Source organism: Haliotis rubra, unplaced genomic scaffold (assembly GCF_003918875.1).
Source record: "Haliotis rubra isolate DU_JTF1 unplaced genomic scaffold, ASM391887v1 Scf755, whole genome shotgun sequence".
Lineage (NCBI taxonomy): Eukaryota > Metazoa > Mollusca > Gastropoda > Lepetellida > Haliotidae > Haliotis > Haliotis rubra.
The window spans coordinates 365065-383532 of NW_025767474.1; the positions used below are offsets into that span (position 1 = coordinate 365065).

The window sequence follows — 18468 nt, forward strand, 5'->3', positions numbered from 1 at the left end:
AGCTCCTGAAAATGTACTACCACAAATTTCAGGCTAAGTCAAAACTTGTTGCCATGGAAACGCCAAAAATATTTTATTCAGAATTCCAAAACTACCAAAAAGCACCAGTACACCACAAGATCTATGTATGTGCCAAGTTTGGTGAAGAAATATTGAACAATTTTAGAGTTCTGCTCCGGAAAAGAGCACTACCACAAATTTCATTCTAAGTCGAACTTGTTGCCATGGAAACGCCAAAAATGTTTTATTCAGAATTCCAAAACTACCAAAAGGCACCAGTACACCAGCAGATCTATGTATGTGCCAAGTTTGGTGAAGAAATATTGAACGGTTTTAGAGTTCTGCTCCGGAAAAAACAAATGTGCACAGACGGACGGATGGACGGAGTCCATTTTAATACCCACCGCAAAACGCGTTGCGGGGGATAAAAAATTAAACCATTTTGAAGTTTACTGGTAACTTCATCTGCCAGTGGTAAAAAATGTTAGGACTGAAACAAAACGAAGTCATGTATGTTTTGTATTTTTTCCGTATAATCCTAGCATAATTAATTTATTATTAATTTTTTGTGCAATTTGAACTGCATAAAAAAGTCTATGATCTGTCTTGAAGTGAATTTATTAAACAACTGAAATATCTAGGCATTTTATAGATTGTGAATCATATTTCACACACACTCCCTAAATGTGAACTAGTGCATGTTATTTGTCTCGGAGAACTTCACGGTTGAAATACAGGAAGTGGAATGAATCTGTGATATGAATAAAAACAAAATACAACTATCAAAATTAAAACCGATATAGCAATAATATCAGGCCATTACTGGCAAACAAGGATAAGTTGAGCACCGACCTGACAATTGATCCGTCTTAGCATGTATATGAGTTCCGCCCACTGGTGCTTGCCATTGTGAGCGAAGGGGCCCCAGGTTGTTGCATATTTCATACTTTTCCAAATTCTGTACATATAAACAGTGACAGTCATGTCAGCTAAACCCATCAGTTTAAGCCACTGTACTATGTGCTGACTGTCTTACCTTCACCATTGTCTACAGTGAGTGACACTTACCTTCAGATACAATGCTGAGTGTCCATGCCCCAAACCCGCCTACACCATTATCCACTGCAAGACTGTAGTCCCCAAAGTCCTGTTCCTGGAGGTTAGCAAGGTGTAGTCTGGCAGTGACTGAGATGTCTGAGACAGGGATGGAGGAACCAGTGAGGTTCTGGCTGATGGTGTTGGATCTACTCCAGGTGAGTGTAGGAAGGGGATAGGCCAGGACTGACACAGACACATTCACGTCACCACCCTGCCTGGAGGCGTACTTAAGTTGATTGGACACTGTTTCATCTAGTCGAGGAGAACCTGAGGAAACAAAATCATAGCTGAGATCACCCCTGCATTTCAGCCTCCATGCTGAAAATGCAGTAAAGGGTTACTCATTAGACAAAGGTCATAGCTACATAAAACATCGGAAAGTGCCCTGAATCATACTACATACTTGTTGCATATCAAATTAATAATGATAATGAAAACAACAGAAAATGCCTAATGTGAGAGATGAACATTTTTAAAGTCATAGTCAAAAATGACATTTTCAATACAGACAGCACGCTAGTATCCTGTCATAGCTGGGTATGTTCATACAAGTTTAACCAATAGTGGTAACGGTTTGGACAGGAATGGTAACAGGCTGGACATAAACCTTAAAAAATTTAATTCAACATAGAAACAGGTAACATGAAAGGAAAAAATGATATCATTTACTTCAATTGCTAACCCTATTTTGGACAGACAGTGAAATGTGTATTAGAAATTGGAACTTGTAACAAATTTGACATGTTTTCTTCCATGCTGTGGTAACGGTTTGGACATTTGTTATATCAATATGAAACTTGTGAATGAATTTAGGCTTTTGAATAAACACAAACTGTAGCTTCTATAGAATAGAAAAACATACCTGTCTAGGTTGAAAATCACTTATAATCTAAAGAAGAGTGCAATCGGGGAACGAAAATTGAATGAATAGTAACGGTTGTGACATTATTGGTAACGGTCAGGACATCAGTGTAACAAACAAATGTTATCCCTCTAAAATGTTGGAAAAGATTAAATTCTGAAAGGTACTGCAACAACTATGACACTGTACACATGGTCATGCTACACAGGCCACTGCACAGAAGTCATTTTGCTGTTGATATTATTGTGCAATATTAGTCTCCACGAAATATACTTTTTTCATTCACTCGGATAGCTTTAGTTTTTGTTAATCGTGAGATGGTAACACATGTTAACATATTAGCACCTAGCAAATATTCAAAGTAAATGGTAGCCTTACATATCTCACAGTTAAAGTTAAAACAGTTTACACCCAAAAAAACTTTAAAGGTTGGAATACTGAAAGTTGTTTACCGTTACTACATTTTGTCCAAACTATTACCATAGATGTCCTAACTGTTACCTTTAATTTATAAAGACTACAGATCTTATAGAAAATAGAAACTTAACGTATTAAATTTATTTTGGTTTTTATTATTTAAAGCAGATAACTTGTTTGAGTGGCATTTTAGAAGTTGAGACGTACAATATGGAACAAGTTTTTATGGATAACAACTTTATTTCGTGAGTGCGACGTTTCGATACAGATTCTTGTACCGTTGTCAAGCATCTCTATCACTCTTGCTTGACAACGGTACAAGAATCTGTATCGAAACGTTGCACTCACGAAATAAAGAAGTTGTTATCCATAAAAAATTGTTCCATATTAAAGCAGATAGATAAGTAAACAGAAAATTATTATCACACCATGGAACATATTCTTTAAAATAGAAATTTATTAAAGATATGTCCAGACCGTCACTATTATTTGTCCAAACCGTTACTAGAGACTTTTATGCTACTACATCAAAACTCCTTTGAACAGTAAAATTCCATGCTTAAACTTATCTTAACCCTTAACTCATTAAGCCCGAGAGACACTTCACTACTCAACACCTGGAACCCCTCGCTGATTGCCCGGCTCACTGTTGCAAAGCTAATTAGTGCTATTCACACCTGATTTCCCTGGCAGGTTTCGGGGATGACAGGAAACTGTCTAGTCGTACAATCAAGCTCTGATTGTTTAATTGTGTCGTAAAGATACAAGTTACAAAGGAAAGCAGGTGTGAATACATATCATGTATGAACTCTTTCAAGTCCCTTCTAAAAACCTATTACTTCTCCAGAGCCTTCTCTTAGATCGTTTCTTCCCTTTTAACTACAACTATTTGTAATCTCGTGTCAACATCGTACATAGACTTACTCCTTTTGTAGCGCCTTGAGCGAGCATTGAATGCACGGATGTAGGCGCAGTTACAAATACCCACTATTATTATTATTTATTATTATGTATGGCAACGTTTATGTAAGTTTATTGCAAGTTTCTCTTGTAGACCTTTGGCAGCTTGTACATTTATGTTTTATCAACATATGTATGTATTCCTTGTATGTAAGAGATGAAACATACATGAACAAATCCTTTCTCTTATATTCATTGTGTGAGGTTTAATTTTACAAAATATCTATCACAATGACATACTGTAATTTACATACATGCTTTATAATCTTCTACGATATTAGCGTTTTTGCCGATAGATTTCTAGTGTATACTGAATATTTCAAGGAAAGTACTATTACGCTAGTCTGTGACTAACAAAGAGCACATTCATAACTTTGTTTCATCTAGATTTAATGCAAAGACATACGTTACCATACGAACATACATATAAAAATTGTATAATACAGATTCCTTGTATAAACGTAAAACAAAGAGTCACTTGATAGGGCATCATCAAATGTCCCAATAGTACGTGTGGAATCTCAGTTGTTCAATATAATGGCTGATCGTTTGTTGTCTATGACCAATCGTATCATGAGATACCTGTCACAGAGGAAGGGACAGGTGATGGGGTGTGGGCGAAATTTCTGAAGACCACGTTTGGTCACTCAACAGCTGGATATAGATTGCTTATTGGCTATACCGTTGACCAGTCGATATGCTGGGTTTCGGCTTTAACAACTCAAGCTATCATGTAACAGTTTGTGTATTGTAAACATACTTAATCGTAACGATCTATGAAATATACACCTAAGACAAATAGGAGTAGATAGATCTAAGAGATCGAAAACACATTTTAGTGTTTTTCGATAAGTAAAACAAAGTGATTGAAATCCAACCATTGAGTTGAGCTAGTATTTATTTTCATATACATTACGCACACAACCAGTACATAAAACTTAATGGTTTGCTGTATGTGTAAATATAATCTTCACCTTGATATGAATGAATATCCAAATTAAAGCACACGTATTATAGAATTCAAAAAGTGACACGATACTGAATTATTATAATGTAGAAACTTGCAGTTTAATCCCCCCAAATATTTATGAATATGGGCGTGCGTATATTTATACTGAATGTAAACGAGGTTCATAAGATTACAGATGTGCATGCATGCATAAACATTACAAAGAGGAGCGTGACTCCATAAAGCAGGTTGTCCAATGATATAATATCGCATCTGTTTATTTTACACTTGCCACAGGACAAACCTTTCAACAAGGGGGTAACTACACATGCATTCTACCGGAGGCTGTTATTTCAAGGTCGAATGAGGTCTTCAATTATCTCATTACTGTAATATGATTGATTATACGCATGTGTATCGATACCGTAACTATTCAGCATTTATTGATGATGGATCAATAGAGACTGAGTTGATTGATACACGTGATAATTGCACCGGATTTGATAATTACACAGATCAAATACAAACGTTTTACAAAAAAACTTGAAATACCTTTGTATGGTTTACATGTAATAGCTTATGATATTACTTGGGTCTGTGTCTAAGAAGGTTTTGAATGACCAACTTACTGTGTTTTGTGACAAACGTAGTAAAAGATTTCATTGTTGTAATAACACTGACATGTATTATATTCGATGCAAAGGCGTGACTTATCACTTTATATTCGATTAGGTATCATGTTATACGATATTTCTATAGCGCACATATCCAGGCAACTAGTGCTTGCTCAAGGCATTATATGAAACACAACAACGTAATAATACCTAAAAAGTAAATTCAAACTATTCTATCGTGTTTGAATTCTTTGTATATCCTTGAAATTTCGTATATTGTTTCCTCTTGATTTGGAAGTTGAAGAAAAATGTAATTTTCTGAATAAAATTGATATTTTATACTTATCCTGACTCGTGCTCTTTTGCTTGTCTTCTTCTTCTTGCGAACATAGTGGAACACTTGTATCTCCTTATTGAAGCTCCCTTCAATTGAAACATGCGTAAAATCACTAATCACTACTCACCAAGTGTTGCCCCTCTTTGCCTCCCACTGGCGGGAAAGACGGCGTTGCCGTTTGCCACATGCTTCACACTCTCCTTATAACGACCCCGACACTTGAATATTGCAGGGAAATCCAAAGTGTCATGTGGGGAGGATGGGAGGGCTTACCTCATGAGTCAGGATAAGTATAACATATCAATTTTATTCAGAAAATTCCATTTGTTTGTAGAATCCGACGGAACCGGAGGTGGGAAAAGATACTTTGGATTTAATTAGTGACTTTACGTATAATAACCCATATGGGAACTTCATAATGGCACTGTAAATAAATTAATTTCTGCTGCTATCATACATAGTACTACCAGATGCCATGGATGGGGTATGTATAAATATTAAAATGACATAGAAATAATGCTACTCCAAAGTGGAGAAGCAACCCAACTGTACAAATAATTAGTACTGGTCTTAAGACTTAAAATAGACTTAAGTTATATATATAGACTAAGCAAAAACTCTGTAGAGTTGTAAGCTGATAATTATGTAAGTAATATAGTGAGACTATGTCTCACCGTCTATGAGGAACTGTCAACTGCTGTGCGAGGACAAAGGGACCGAAATGGTGAATGCCTGAGACGTCCTCGGTGGCGATATCTCTCAGGTAGTGGTTAGCAAACACCATGTCCAATCTCCAAAAACAGCCCTCCATGATGGTATTGAATGAGCAATTTCCATGTAGAGCGAGTGTTGATGCCAGTGCTCTGATTTCGTGAGGATTAGATGCTCTTGGAGGGTCGAGTCCTGCAGCCTTGTAGGCTCGTAGTATGACAGTTCTTGTCCATATGGAAATCGTAGTGCGAGAGACTTCGGTCTGTGTCGCCGTAGATAGAGGGATGAATAATCTCTTGAGTTTTCGTCGCCTCGTTTTGGATCGTTGTAAATAGACTTTGAGAGCTCTGACTGGGCATAATGATAAGTCCAACGTATCATGAGGTCCAAGTATGGAGGAGAGTGCAGGGACGTGGAATTGTCTGTCCGGTTGACCTGGCAGCTGATTCTTGGTGATAAAGTCCCATCGCAGTCCCATATGCACCGAGTTTTGATTTTCGTGAAATCGTGTCCTCTCGTAGTCTAGAGCGTGGATTTCTGACGCTTAGCCGTTGCTAAGAAGAGCAGAAACAACGTTTTCTGTGTCAGGAATTCATAAGATGTTGATTCCAGCTGCTCGTAAGCCTCACTTGTGAGTTGTCGAAGCACAATATTGAGATCCCGTGCTGGAGCGCGAAATCTCTTTTTCTGACCCTCCAATCGGAAAGAGCGTATCAAGGACAGTAACTGTGGTGTCTTGGTTAACTTGGCGCCAGTTCTCATAGTTATCACTGAACTTAGTGCTGCGAGGTACGTTGACAGTGTAGAGCCTTTTAGACGTTTGGTTTGTCGTAGGTGACAAAGATAGTCCGCCACTTGAGAGGATGCGTAGCATTTCTCGCTGTAAATCCCTTTTTAGCAGCGTATGTCTCAAAACTGTGCCACTTGTCATCATACAAGTTGCGTGTAGAATTGTGTAAAGCAAGCGTGACTGCTTTCACCGCTCTGGCTGAGTAACCTCTCTTATTCAAGCACGCTTGAACACAGTCCATACGTGAAGTTGGAATGGTCCTGGGTTGTCGTGCGCTTGTTTTGTGTGAGGATGTACGAGTAGATTCGAACTCCTTGGTAGTCGTAGCCTTGGTTGTCCGATTTCTTGTATTAGAATTGGAAACCACGTTCTCGCTGGCCAGTAAGGTGCGACCAAAATCAGTTGGAGGCTCTGAGTTTGTCCGACTTTCTGTAATACTCTTGGAATTAACGCTGGTGGCGGAAACGCATACGCGTTAAGGCCTTCCAAGGATATGCTTAGAGCGTCTGTTGCCCACGCTTGTGGGTCTGGGACTGGTAAGACGAATGTTGTTAGCTGATTGTTGAAGCGAGTGGCGAATAGGTCTATTAATGGAGCTCCTATTTCCATGATAATCTGAGCGAAGATTTCTGGGTGGAGTTTCCATTCTGTTGGTGTTGGTTAGAGTTGTCGGTGTGTATCATGAGATGCGCATTCTGTAGAATGGTGCTCCAATAACGTAAGGCATTGATTATTGCTTTCATTTCAAGCATGTTGATATGTAGCTTGCTGTCGTTTGGTTATCGAGATGAGCTCCCCAACCCGAGATGAGGGACCTGTAACGGGCATAACTGTAGTCTGCCTCTGGTTGTCATGTCTTGTGCTGACGTTAGGAGACCCAACAGACTCTGCCACTGTCGTAGTGTCAACGGAGAGAGTAAGGCTAGAGGGATGATCTGTTGAATCTTGAGCCAGCGGTCCTCTGGTCCGACGATACGATTCTGTGTTGTGCGGAATCTGATGCCTAGAAATTGCAGGTCTGACTTGAGTAGATTCACTAACCATCCTAGCTGCGTTAGTAGGTTGATGGTGAAATTCAACTGTAGTTTGAGACGCTGTGGATCTTGATCTACTTGAATCCTGTCGTCGAGGTGGAACGCACTGCATAGCCCTTGACGATGTAGGTAAGTGACGATGGGTTTCGTTATTCTTGCAAACAACCAGGGGGCCGATGATATTCCAAACGGTAGGACCTTCCATTGGTAGTGTAGCCCGTCTAGTGTAAACCGTAGGTACTTCCTCGAGTCGGGATGTATCGGGATATGCAGATAGGCATCCTGTAGGTCTATACTGGCCATGTGGTCCATCTGACGGATGAGGTGCAGTAGTTGCGGTAGATGTATCATGCAAAAAGTTGGCGGTTTGCGTAGATAGTCCTTGTTGAACGTGCTCATGTTGTAGATGAGTAGGAACTTTTCCTTGGAATTCTTCTCGGACACTAGGAAAACTGGGGAGTAGAAACCTGGTTCGATGTTTACTTGATCCACAATTTCTATGGCCTGCTTGGTTAGGAGAGATGATACAGCTTCTTGTAACTTCAGTAGTTGTTGTGCCTGGAAGTCGAGCTTGTAAGGGCTGACTGTAAGCGGAGGCTTGGCCTGTAGTTGGATGCGATATCCGTGCTGTAGGACGTTGGATACATAAGGATCTTGTAGTATTCCCCAGTTCTACCAGTGCAGTTGAAGGCGTCCACCCACTTGAGAAGGTTGTACAGGAACGGCTGGTGGTGGAAGACTCCAGTCGTTCCAAACCCGACTTTTATCGACGATAGTTGCGGGAGCCTCTGGGTGTTCTGCCTCTTCCAGATCCTCCTCTGTAATTGCCAGATGGGCGACAAAAAGCGTCATTTCCACCTCTAGAGCCGACCATCTTCCTGTCCTGTGCTCGCTGTAGACCAGGAAATTTAAATCTTCCGGAGTATCTCTGTGATGTCTGCCTGATGACGCTGGCCAGAGTGTCAATAGATTTTATCATGAGGCCTTCTCTAGAATCCTTGGTGACTTCCTTAGAGACTTTATCAATTCCTCCAGCGAAGATGGATGGTGTTGACCACGGGGCTGAGTAGAGCAGTGTAGTGAACTGTTCACCCCAACTGCAGTTGGCAAGGAGACCTTGACGACGAGCTGCGGAGATGGATGAAAGGTGATCCGTCATGAACTGTTTGTCCTTCTTTTGCATAAGTAGGGCCGAGTATAACATTCTGTCGTCTTCTGATGTGGAATCTCTAAATCTAGTGATGAGAGTTTCGTTAATAGTCCTGGATCTGTTGAGGCCGAAAAACATCCTCCTGGTCATAGTCTCGACTTGAGCCAGCTTGCGATCCTCTATTCTGTACGCCTTGGCCTTGGCATCGTTGATGACTTTAAAGTTATTGTCGATATCATGTGCTTTAAGGCAGGGTCCCATGTTATGCGTGGAGAACTTCTTGGCGTTGAACTGTGGTAAGTGCGGCGCCTGAGCTTTAGTGGCTGTCTGGAATGCTGTGTCCAAGTTCCGTGGAACCGATGCTATAGAATCAATAGGTGGTAGGGTCATCGTGTCTACGTCGTCCTCCTTCATGATATAGGTGTTAGCCGTGTTATCACCCTTAGTGGGCGAGGCCAAGTCTAGGTTGTTCACCATCCAGTATTGTATTTCCGCGTCTGAGAATATGATGCCTCCATCGTCTTCAGTAATAGGGTCGCTGATAAGTGGCCGATGATACTCTTCCGATGGTGACTGAGGTGGAGTCCCATCCGGAGACCTTCGTGGCGACCTATTCGGAGACTTCGAACGTCGTGTTGATCTGTGTGGCGTCCAACGTGGTGATCTGCGTGGAGACCTACGAGGAGATCGCCGAGGAGACCGGCAAGGAGATCGACGTGGAGACCGGCGAGGAGATCGACGTGGAGAACGGCAAAGAGATCAACGTGGAGACCGGCCCAACGAGTAGCGTCTATAAGGTGACCTTCGCGAAGGTGAGCGATGATAGCTTCGTGAAGCTCCTGGGGAGTCCTTCGATGACCTTCGAGACCAAGATGACTTGGAGGCTGTAATTGGTGTCCTTCACGAAGGCCTTCGCGAAGCTTCATCCAAGTCCGCATCTGGGGAGTGACGTCTTGTCTTGCGAAGGCCTTCGCGAAGCTTCATCTGAGTCTGGGGATGATAGGATCCTCCTTCGCGAACGTTGGTCATCGGAGTCCGAGGTAGGTGACGATCAAGAGGTCCTTCGCAAAGGCCTTCGCGAATGCTGATTGTCTGGGTCCTTCGCAGAGGTAGGCTGTGACGTCCTTCGCGAAGGCTGGTACCTCAGTGGTGACTTGATAGCGTCCGCTACGTTGATGGGAGGTCCCTCAAGGTTGATGTCTACGTTGGAGCCTTCGCAAAGGCTCGGACCCGGGGCTGGTTGTCTCTTCTCCAGTCCGTAGTGGTCTTCAATCAACTTCATCAGATGTTGTACCAGGTCGTCTGGGACGGTCTGCGAAGCTGTAGGTGCTGCCCTATCTGCATTGGTAGCGACGAGGTCCAAGTGAAAATCGTCAGTCATCAACGTTGATACATCAGGCTGAGTGAGGATCTGCGCAGACGTCACTGTAGCTGAAACCGGCCATTTCTTGCGACGAACATCGGGTATGATGATCGGCTGCTCATCATACAGGCCCAGCTCTGTAGCGGGAACAATCTCGGCTGAGAAAGTTCTTGTAGTCTGCGTTGGTTTCTTGGTAGACTCTGCCCTGGGGGTGCGAAGTCTGCGCTGAGAAGTCGATGCCTTCTTGGTCTTAGGCTGCGACGACGGGATGTCTGGTGATGCAGGACGCTTCTTGGAGACGGCGGACTGCATCCCACGCCTCTTCTCCGAAGGCAACTCTAGCGGAACACCAGACGGTAGGGGGGTCATCCGACACCAGTTGACTTGACAAAGACTCAGCTGCATTATCCATGCATGGATTAGACTTGCGTGACCTATATGCTGCGCGTCTCAAGACGCAAAGTAAATATTTGTTAAAAGCAGAATTAGATAGATTATTACAATTACTGCAAGGTGAACTGAATGAACATGGTACAGTACAACTAGGGCATCTTAAATGCGGATCAGCAGCAGATAAACTTGCAAACAGTACAGATTTTCATGAACGTAACCTACTGAACAATCATGGCATACACCGCGAATAAACAGCAGTAAATACAAGTATCAAATCATATTGTTGAAGGTACTAGCTAAACCTCTATAAGATACGTGTAGAGGTAACTAAGTAAGAAAAATCAAAGGATATAGTGCTGTAGGGAGACACAGGCGCTCTCACATCCTGCTCACTGGGCGAGGAAGGAGAGAGTGAAGCATGTGGCAAAGAGGGGCAACTCTTGGTGAGTAGTGATTAGTGATTTTACGCATGTTTCAATTGAAGGGAGCTTCAATAGGGAGATACAAGTGTTCCACTATGTTCGCAAGAAGAAGAAGACAAGCAAAAGAGCATGAGTCAGGATATGGAAAAATTATAATCTTCAATAACCTCGAAACCATTACATTTAATTCAATCAATGTGCATAAGAAGTAATTTATTATCCATTCCCAATGAAGAGTACCAGACACTTACCTCTGTAAAAACATCATAATCCCCTTTCTTGCCGACATGTGTTCATTTGCCAGACGCTGTTTAAGCCTATGATAATGATTAGCAATTGCTATCAAAACACTTTAAATACTAATATTTGCTCCATACTACTAAATCGGTTTAAATAATAGGTACAGTGCGATTTTTAAAAGTACGACAGACATGTGCGACGCTCGCTGAATAAGAGGTGCTTTCTGTTGACGAATATATGTGGCTCTCGCTCTGAGAAACTGCCAATTACCTGCCCCATAAACACGTCACTCGCTGTGAGGAGCTGATTAATTTGCCCCATATATGCGTCTCTCTGCCTTAATGAGTTAAGGATGTCACTGATGATTTCTTTTCAGGTTAACAGTACTTTGGATGACGTCATGATGATGTCATGTACTCTCTGTATCTCATCCACTCCAGGAAGACCAGTGTTATCCCTGATTGGACTCCCTCCTAAGTTTAGCCCTTAACTACCATTTGAGGCTGCAGCAAAAGAGGATCACAACAATCAACATGAGGTCCAAACCTAAGGTGGTCTCACCCTCAGTGATGACTGTATAACTCCATTTCCTTACGTATCTCTTCTTGAAAAACAAACATGTAAGGCCTGGTCGGCAAGCATGTTCTCCAAATCATGGAGAAGATAAAAGCTACCCAGATAACAAAGGTGTGTTGGGCCAATGTTGGTATATGGTTGGTTGGTTGGCCAACAGTTTGACAACATTGGCCCAACGTTATCTTATTGACTCAAAAGTAACGGTGGCCTTTGACACGCTGGTCCAACAGTGGGCCAACATTTGAAAAACTCCCGATTTTTCCTGATCTTACATCTATTTCACAAAGTTGGGCCACCGTTGCCCAAACAGTGTGAATAAAAGAGTGAGCACACAGACATTTTTAGCAATGTTTTCTTATAAAGATTTTGATGAAAGTTGAAATAATTACACAGACAAAAAGAAGAATCCATTGCCTTATTTGTGAAGTCCTGATTCTTGGTGGATAAGATTTTGAATTTGTCAAACCAGCCCCCTAAAACTAAGTTTGGCGTCATCTCAACCCTGATCAACCACGCTAAGAACATTGCTCCAGCAGCCATGACCTAGAACATGAGCGGAACCACCTACAACATGCCTCAACCAGTAACCCACCAACTCATAGGCTGTTTGATTTCATTTGAGACCAATGAATTGCTCACTAACACAAAATCTAATAATTGCAACAAAACCAAATTTTGCAGTCACATGAAAACGACAGACCAATGAAGAATTAATCAAACTATAGACTCTATCAAAGCACCCTATCAGCTTGTTGTTACAACTGAATCCCCACTTGTTTATTGGCTTCATCACCATTCCATTTGTTGTTCTTAGTCCCAATCTGGCCTCTCCCAATAATGCACCAGTTGTTACTCAATTACATGTTGTTAATGTCAATCTGCTGATTGTCAGAACATACTACGCATACTTCTCATCATTTGGCTTTAGCTTGATAACGGTGTAAGAATCTACATCCGAACGTCACTCTGTGCAATAAACAAGAAGTTTTCAATCATTAAGTTGTATGTTTCAAATAAAACATAAGGTCAAATAATATGTCCTTTTACGATAGTTCTCATGTCTAAAATTATGATATCTGACAGTTTCATGAAATATTTGGGTTGTCTTTTTCAGGAGCAGTTCGAGAAAAACCTGTCAGCAGCGACAGCCAAAAGACAAGAATATTTTCAAGAAATGAAATAATGTTCAAATAACAAAGAAGAAAAAGAATTAAATAGTTCACTTGATTAACTTGTGTTGTTTATATATGTTTCTGATTGCAGAGGTCAGGAAAGAGCTAAATGTTGAAATACAGTTGTGCCAACATAAGGCCAACTAAATCACATCGTTGGGCCAAGTATGGGCCATGGTTTAGTACAAAGGTCAAGAAAGAGCTGAATGTTGTAACACGGTGGTGCCAACATAAGGCCAACAAAATTACTACGTTAAGCCAACTATGGGCCATGGTTCTGTGTGAATTTTCATTCTTCGGCCCAACAATCAGCCAACATGATTGACCAACGTGGACCCGATGAGCATATCCAAATGGGCCCATCGTCAGTTTGCCAACCATGGGCCAACCAAACTGGTGATTATGGGTGAAATAATAACCGCCAAGCGAGTGGTTCGCTGTGATAACCACCTCGAGGGAACCGAGAAGTGATTATCGAAGCGAATCACGAGCTTAAGGCTGTTATTTCGCATATACCACAAGGTCAAAAACATACTTATTTTAGTTGAATTATAATTAACTGCAATGTTCCGAAGCTACAATGAGATAAATGTTTTGAAAGGTTCTGTATTTTTTTACCGAAGATGTTTCCAGTAAAACATTGATGTAGAGGCATAGGGTTTACAAACCCAATATTCTGAGGAAAAAGTTCTTCTCGAGGTGCAATACCGGGAAAAAGGTGAGGCGAAAAATAATAGCTGTCTCCTACACAGAATTCAATGTATGGAAAACACACTGTTGGCGAGATTTGTAACGAAATGTACAAAACTAAGTAAAGACTATGTTAATAACGAACAAATATGAAAAGGCATTCGCAGTCTCCTACATAGACATCAGTGATATATTGAAAAAATAAAAATTTAACAGAGCAGTTTTTGTTCATTTTCTCTCGGGAGTGTTAAAAATACAAACAAGCTTAACAAACGCCATTCAACCCTTGAAATTGACAATGATTTTCAAAGATCTCGCATTGTATGCCAGGTAAGTGTGCGAGATACGTTGCTGCACCAGAATCTTGTGCAAGTCGAGCAATTAACAATCACGTGCAATGCAAAACCACATGATTTAAGCTGACAGTGTTATACAAGCCATCACAGCAAATGAATTCGACATGGAGGTGCTTTTGGCTTCTCAGAGAGCTGCTCTGACTCTGTTCCAGGCCCGGCGTGGATTTTGAAGCAAACTGGTCATGTGGTAAGTATCGTACCCTACATAACATTGTCTATATCTGTACTTTTACTCAGTTGAAGCGTGGTGTTGTTCTTCCATTTTGTTCTAGGAAGGTGCGACCCGTGAACGTCTGGGAAAGAGTTCAGCCCGTATCCCCCTCTTTTTACCTAGTATATTTGCTCCAGGAGGAATCCTTCCCCGGTGTATTATTCCAAAACTGAAATAAGTTCATTGATTGTTTTTTACATCTGTTCTAGTTTATTGAATGTATATTTAGGGTGAGGTATGCATGTTGCTTTGTAATTTTGGTTTTTCATGGGGGTGGGGGGTACAGGCGGAACTCTTTCCGCTCGCTGACTTGGTTGACACATGTCATCGGTTCCCAATTGAGCAGATCGATGCTCATGCTGTTGATCACTGGATTGTCTGGTCCAGACTCGATTATTTACAGACCGCCGCAATATAGCTGGAATATTGCTGAATTCGGCTTATAACTTAACTCACTTACTCACTTGGAAGGTGAGGTGGGTGGGTAGTGGGTGTCATCAATTTTCTTCACATGTACTGGGGGTCTGCAAGTTTGTGAAAATATTTTTAAAAATGCTGAGAAATTATAGGAAGAGGGAGGTGGGGTCAATGATTTAGTACATAATATGCAGGGGGTTACTTACTTTGTCCATAATTTTTAGGGTGGTTCGGTAGGGGATTATTCACCTTGTACTTGCTTATCCACAAAACTCATCTTCACCCCCACTAGCCATAAATTTTGAATGGTCCCAAGGGTACCCTTGAATTGGGCTTAAATTGGGTTGGGAAATTGAGTTGCCAGCACGACAGCATGAATTTGGGAAGTTATCTGATTGTTGAGAGTACCATTGGTTATTATACCACTGTTGCAGGTGTGCGGACGTAAAGGGAAGTAAATGAAGACCACATGAAGATGGTCAGCATCATTCTCATAAGTAACAAGCCAAAAACAGAGGACGTACGATGCAAAGCGGAACACAATGCTTCAACTCCAGAAGTATGTTTTCTTTCTCTCAGTGGAAACATAATTTTAGGGAATAAACATTCTCAATACTAACTCTTCTAATGAAATTAAACATTATTGGTCAGGGGAAATTGCACTGTTTATAGGCCAGAGTGCCCTACCGCCTTCCCATTCCATTGGTTATCTGTTTGTACTAAACCCAAGTCTATTGGTATTCGAGAAACTTGCTTGATACTGATGCATGTAATTTGTTGGTAGACGTCATTTTCACATTAACAGAATGTATCTTAAAATTAATCATTGGGGTAAATCAAATTATTCATTACAAAAATACCATGAGCATCCTGTTTAAATAACTATTTCATTTTTTTCAGATTATTCAAGTGACCCTGTGGAGAATCGAAAGGTGGAAGGAGGTCCCGCCGCTTCCAATTTATTAATTGCAGTGTGCAGATATTGTAAAAAATAAATAAAAATATTTTAATGGTTCTGTATTTTTGTATTCAATATGTTTCCAACAAAAACATTGAGGTAGAGGCATAGGGTTGTCAAACCCGCTATGCCAAGGGAAAAGTTCTTCTCAAGGTGCGATACCGGGAAGAAGGTGAGGCGAAGCCGAGCCTTGTTCCCGGTATCGCACCGAGAGTTGGTCGGATAACCGCCCTAGGGGGTTATATGATAACCAGCCTAGGGGGTTATATGATAACCAACCTCTGGACAAGGTTGGTTATCCGATAACCAACCCCTTGAGAGGTGGTTCACAAAAAAAGAATAACCCAAGATATTGACCCGATAATCAACCCACGTGGTATGGGCCAACTATGGGCCAACATACCAATGATATCTGGGTAGGTGGTAAGGATATACTAGGCAACAACTATAGACCCTAGCTTGTACAATCCTTGCAAGTCTTGGGCTCCATCTCTCAGATAAAATGTGGTAAATGTGTTTGACAATGCCCACTGACAAGCTGACAAGACCTGTTCAATGATACTGTCTTCCATTAGGCAATGGATGATGCAATGGCTCTAATCACATGTGGCCAGAGGACCAATAGGAGGGAGGTTGCACATCCACCATGGCATAGGTTACATCTGTCAGACTGTTCCCAGCAAGATATCCATACCTGTGACGCCTAGATACCTTAGCCACACTACAGGCTGCCCCTACTTAGTGAGGTTTCCTACGTCAGTTTGTGTTGATAGTTTTCTTGGGGGTTCATTCCTCAATTTTTTTTTTTTAAATTTTTATTCTGAGTAGTTGGTTACGTTTGTTGAGGAAATCTTTTTTCTTATGATAAATAAGTTGGTTTCAGATCACTTCAGCTCCCTGGACTTTGCACAAACCATTATGACATTTCACTCCAATACCGCATATAACACGTGTAGTTCACGAAACCCTTTCTGATAGACATCATGTGTATCCCGCAATACTGGCGACATTTCTTGCCACAAGTCTCGGCTTTTCCCAGAAGCACGTATTTGCAATGCTACAGAGCGGGTCTCATCTTCGCTATATGCACTTAGATATACGTTAGTCTAATTGATTGACGCTCAAACACGGTCGAGGCTAACCCTAATGCCACAAAGGTCAACTCACGGCCTTTCAGTTCCGGGGAAGGCGGGTAATGATGTGAGAGAGCGGGTTCGTCGCCGAGAGGTGCGAGTCGTTTGCCGGTGACGAGACAATACACATGCATGGCTTCGTCCACGTCCTTAAACGTTCACATGGCGTGACCTTCTCATTGGAGTTGGTTGTGGATAAAATCTATTCTCTGCATGTGTTTTTTTGCGTATTCGGCATGTGCGGCTTGTAATTTCTCGATGGCTAAATCATGACGTTTCCGTTCCACTTCTATTTCAGCAGCATTGGGATCTCGTAGATAAGACAAAAAGGTCATTGCGACCCCGATGAGGCTAGGCCGTTGACTAAAGCCCCATCAACCATCAAGGCAATCGTGGCCATTTATATTGTATATATAATGGCTCTTACTTCAAAATGTTTTCCGGAATGATCCCTTGCTTGATGAGCATATCTTTGGTGACCATCGGCAGTCCCAAATCTAGGACGAGCATGCCCATGTTGTACGCGTTGAGTGAGGGAGTATAGTTTTACACGGCACTCACGTAAGCGTTGAAATCGAGTTTGGGAGTTGGTTGTTCTGTGATCATTTGACTTAAACGCACGGTGGCTAGACCGCTGACCATGCTGGAGTGATATGCATCGTTGACAAATGTTTTTCCGTCAGCGGTAGACATAATCATAATATAACTTGTGGGTTTACCTCTGTTAATTGTCTTTCTGCAAAACTTGGCAGGTATGTGAGGCAGATGCCAAAGTGGTGCCTTTTGCTAATTGCAGATTTTTGTGATTTATTATTTTCTCGGTTTCCATGGAAATGATTCAGACTTAGTCTCAAAAGGTACGGGTGGGTTTCGTTTCCGGAGCACAACTCAAAAACTTCTTAATATCTTTCAGTAAATCTTGGCAGATGTGAGGCAGGTCCCAAAGTGGTGCCTTTTGCTATTGGCAGATTTTTGTCATTTTAATTTTTCTCGGTTTCCATGGAAATGATTCAGACTTAGTCCCAAAACGGCGAGGTAGGTTTCATTTCCGGAGCACAATTCAAAAACTTCTTAATATCTTTTAGTAAAACTTGGCAGATATGTGAGGCAGATCTTGAAGTGGTGCGTTTTGCTTTTTGCAGATTTTTGTCTTTTATTTTTTTCATGATTTTCATGGAAACGATTTGCACTTAGTCTAAAATCAAGCTGGACTTCCAGTAACTGTCAGATGATTTAATCTTTCAAAGATGTGGGGGCCGGGGGGATATGTCATCTTCTGATGACTCTTGTTTTGTTTATATAACCATACAGCTGTGGTGATACCAATGAAAGTGGGTATTGATCGGTTTATGATGATGCCTAGCTACCCCCCAATTTTTACTGACAGCTACTTTTTTCGGATGCTTGGGTTTCTTTATTACGGTATCAATCACTTGGGGGTCTCCTCCGCAGGTGTCAAGGTTGTTCAGTGTTCGCCTCCATCATCTTGTATATTATTAGTGAAACATTTATGTTGTTTGATCCCCAGGGAGCTGAGATTGATAATACATTGTGCCGTGTGAGACTGACATCCAATGATCGAGGGAAAACAAAGCACCTTTGAGCAGGTGATCTG

The 18468-nt window shown here is 41.5% G+C and overlaps 1 protein-coding gene and 1 long non-coding RNA gene across 2 annotated transcripts in view; one reads left to right on the forward strand and one right to left on the reverse strand.

Moving 5' to 3' along the window:
- LOC124260220 (titin-like) overlaps positions 1-18468 on the reverse strand; it is a 129468-nt gene that overhangs the window by 75593 nt on the left and 35407 nt on the right. The window contains exon 4 of the mRNA XM_046694479.1: positions 1069-1365. Coding sequence (XP_046550435.1) covers positions 1069-1365 — 297 coding nt within the window. The remainder of the gene's footprint in view (positions 1-1068; positions 1366-18468) is intronic.
- On the forward strand, positions 15272-15778 carry LOC124260214. Its single transcript, XR_006894025.1, has 2 exons — positions 15272-15321; positions 15663-15778. It is a non-coding gene; the product is annotated as an uncharacterized LOC124260214 (long non-coding RNA).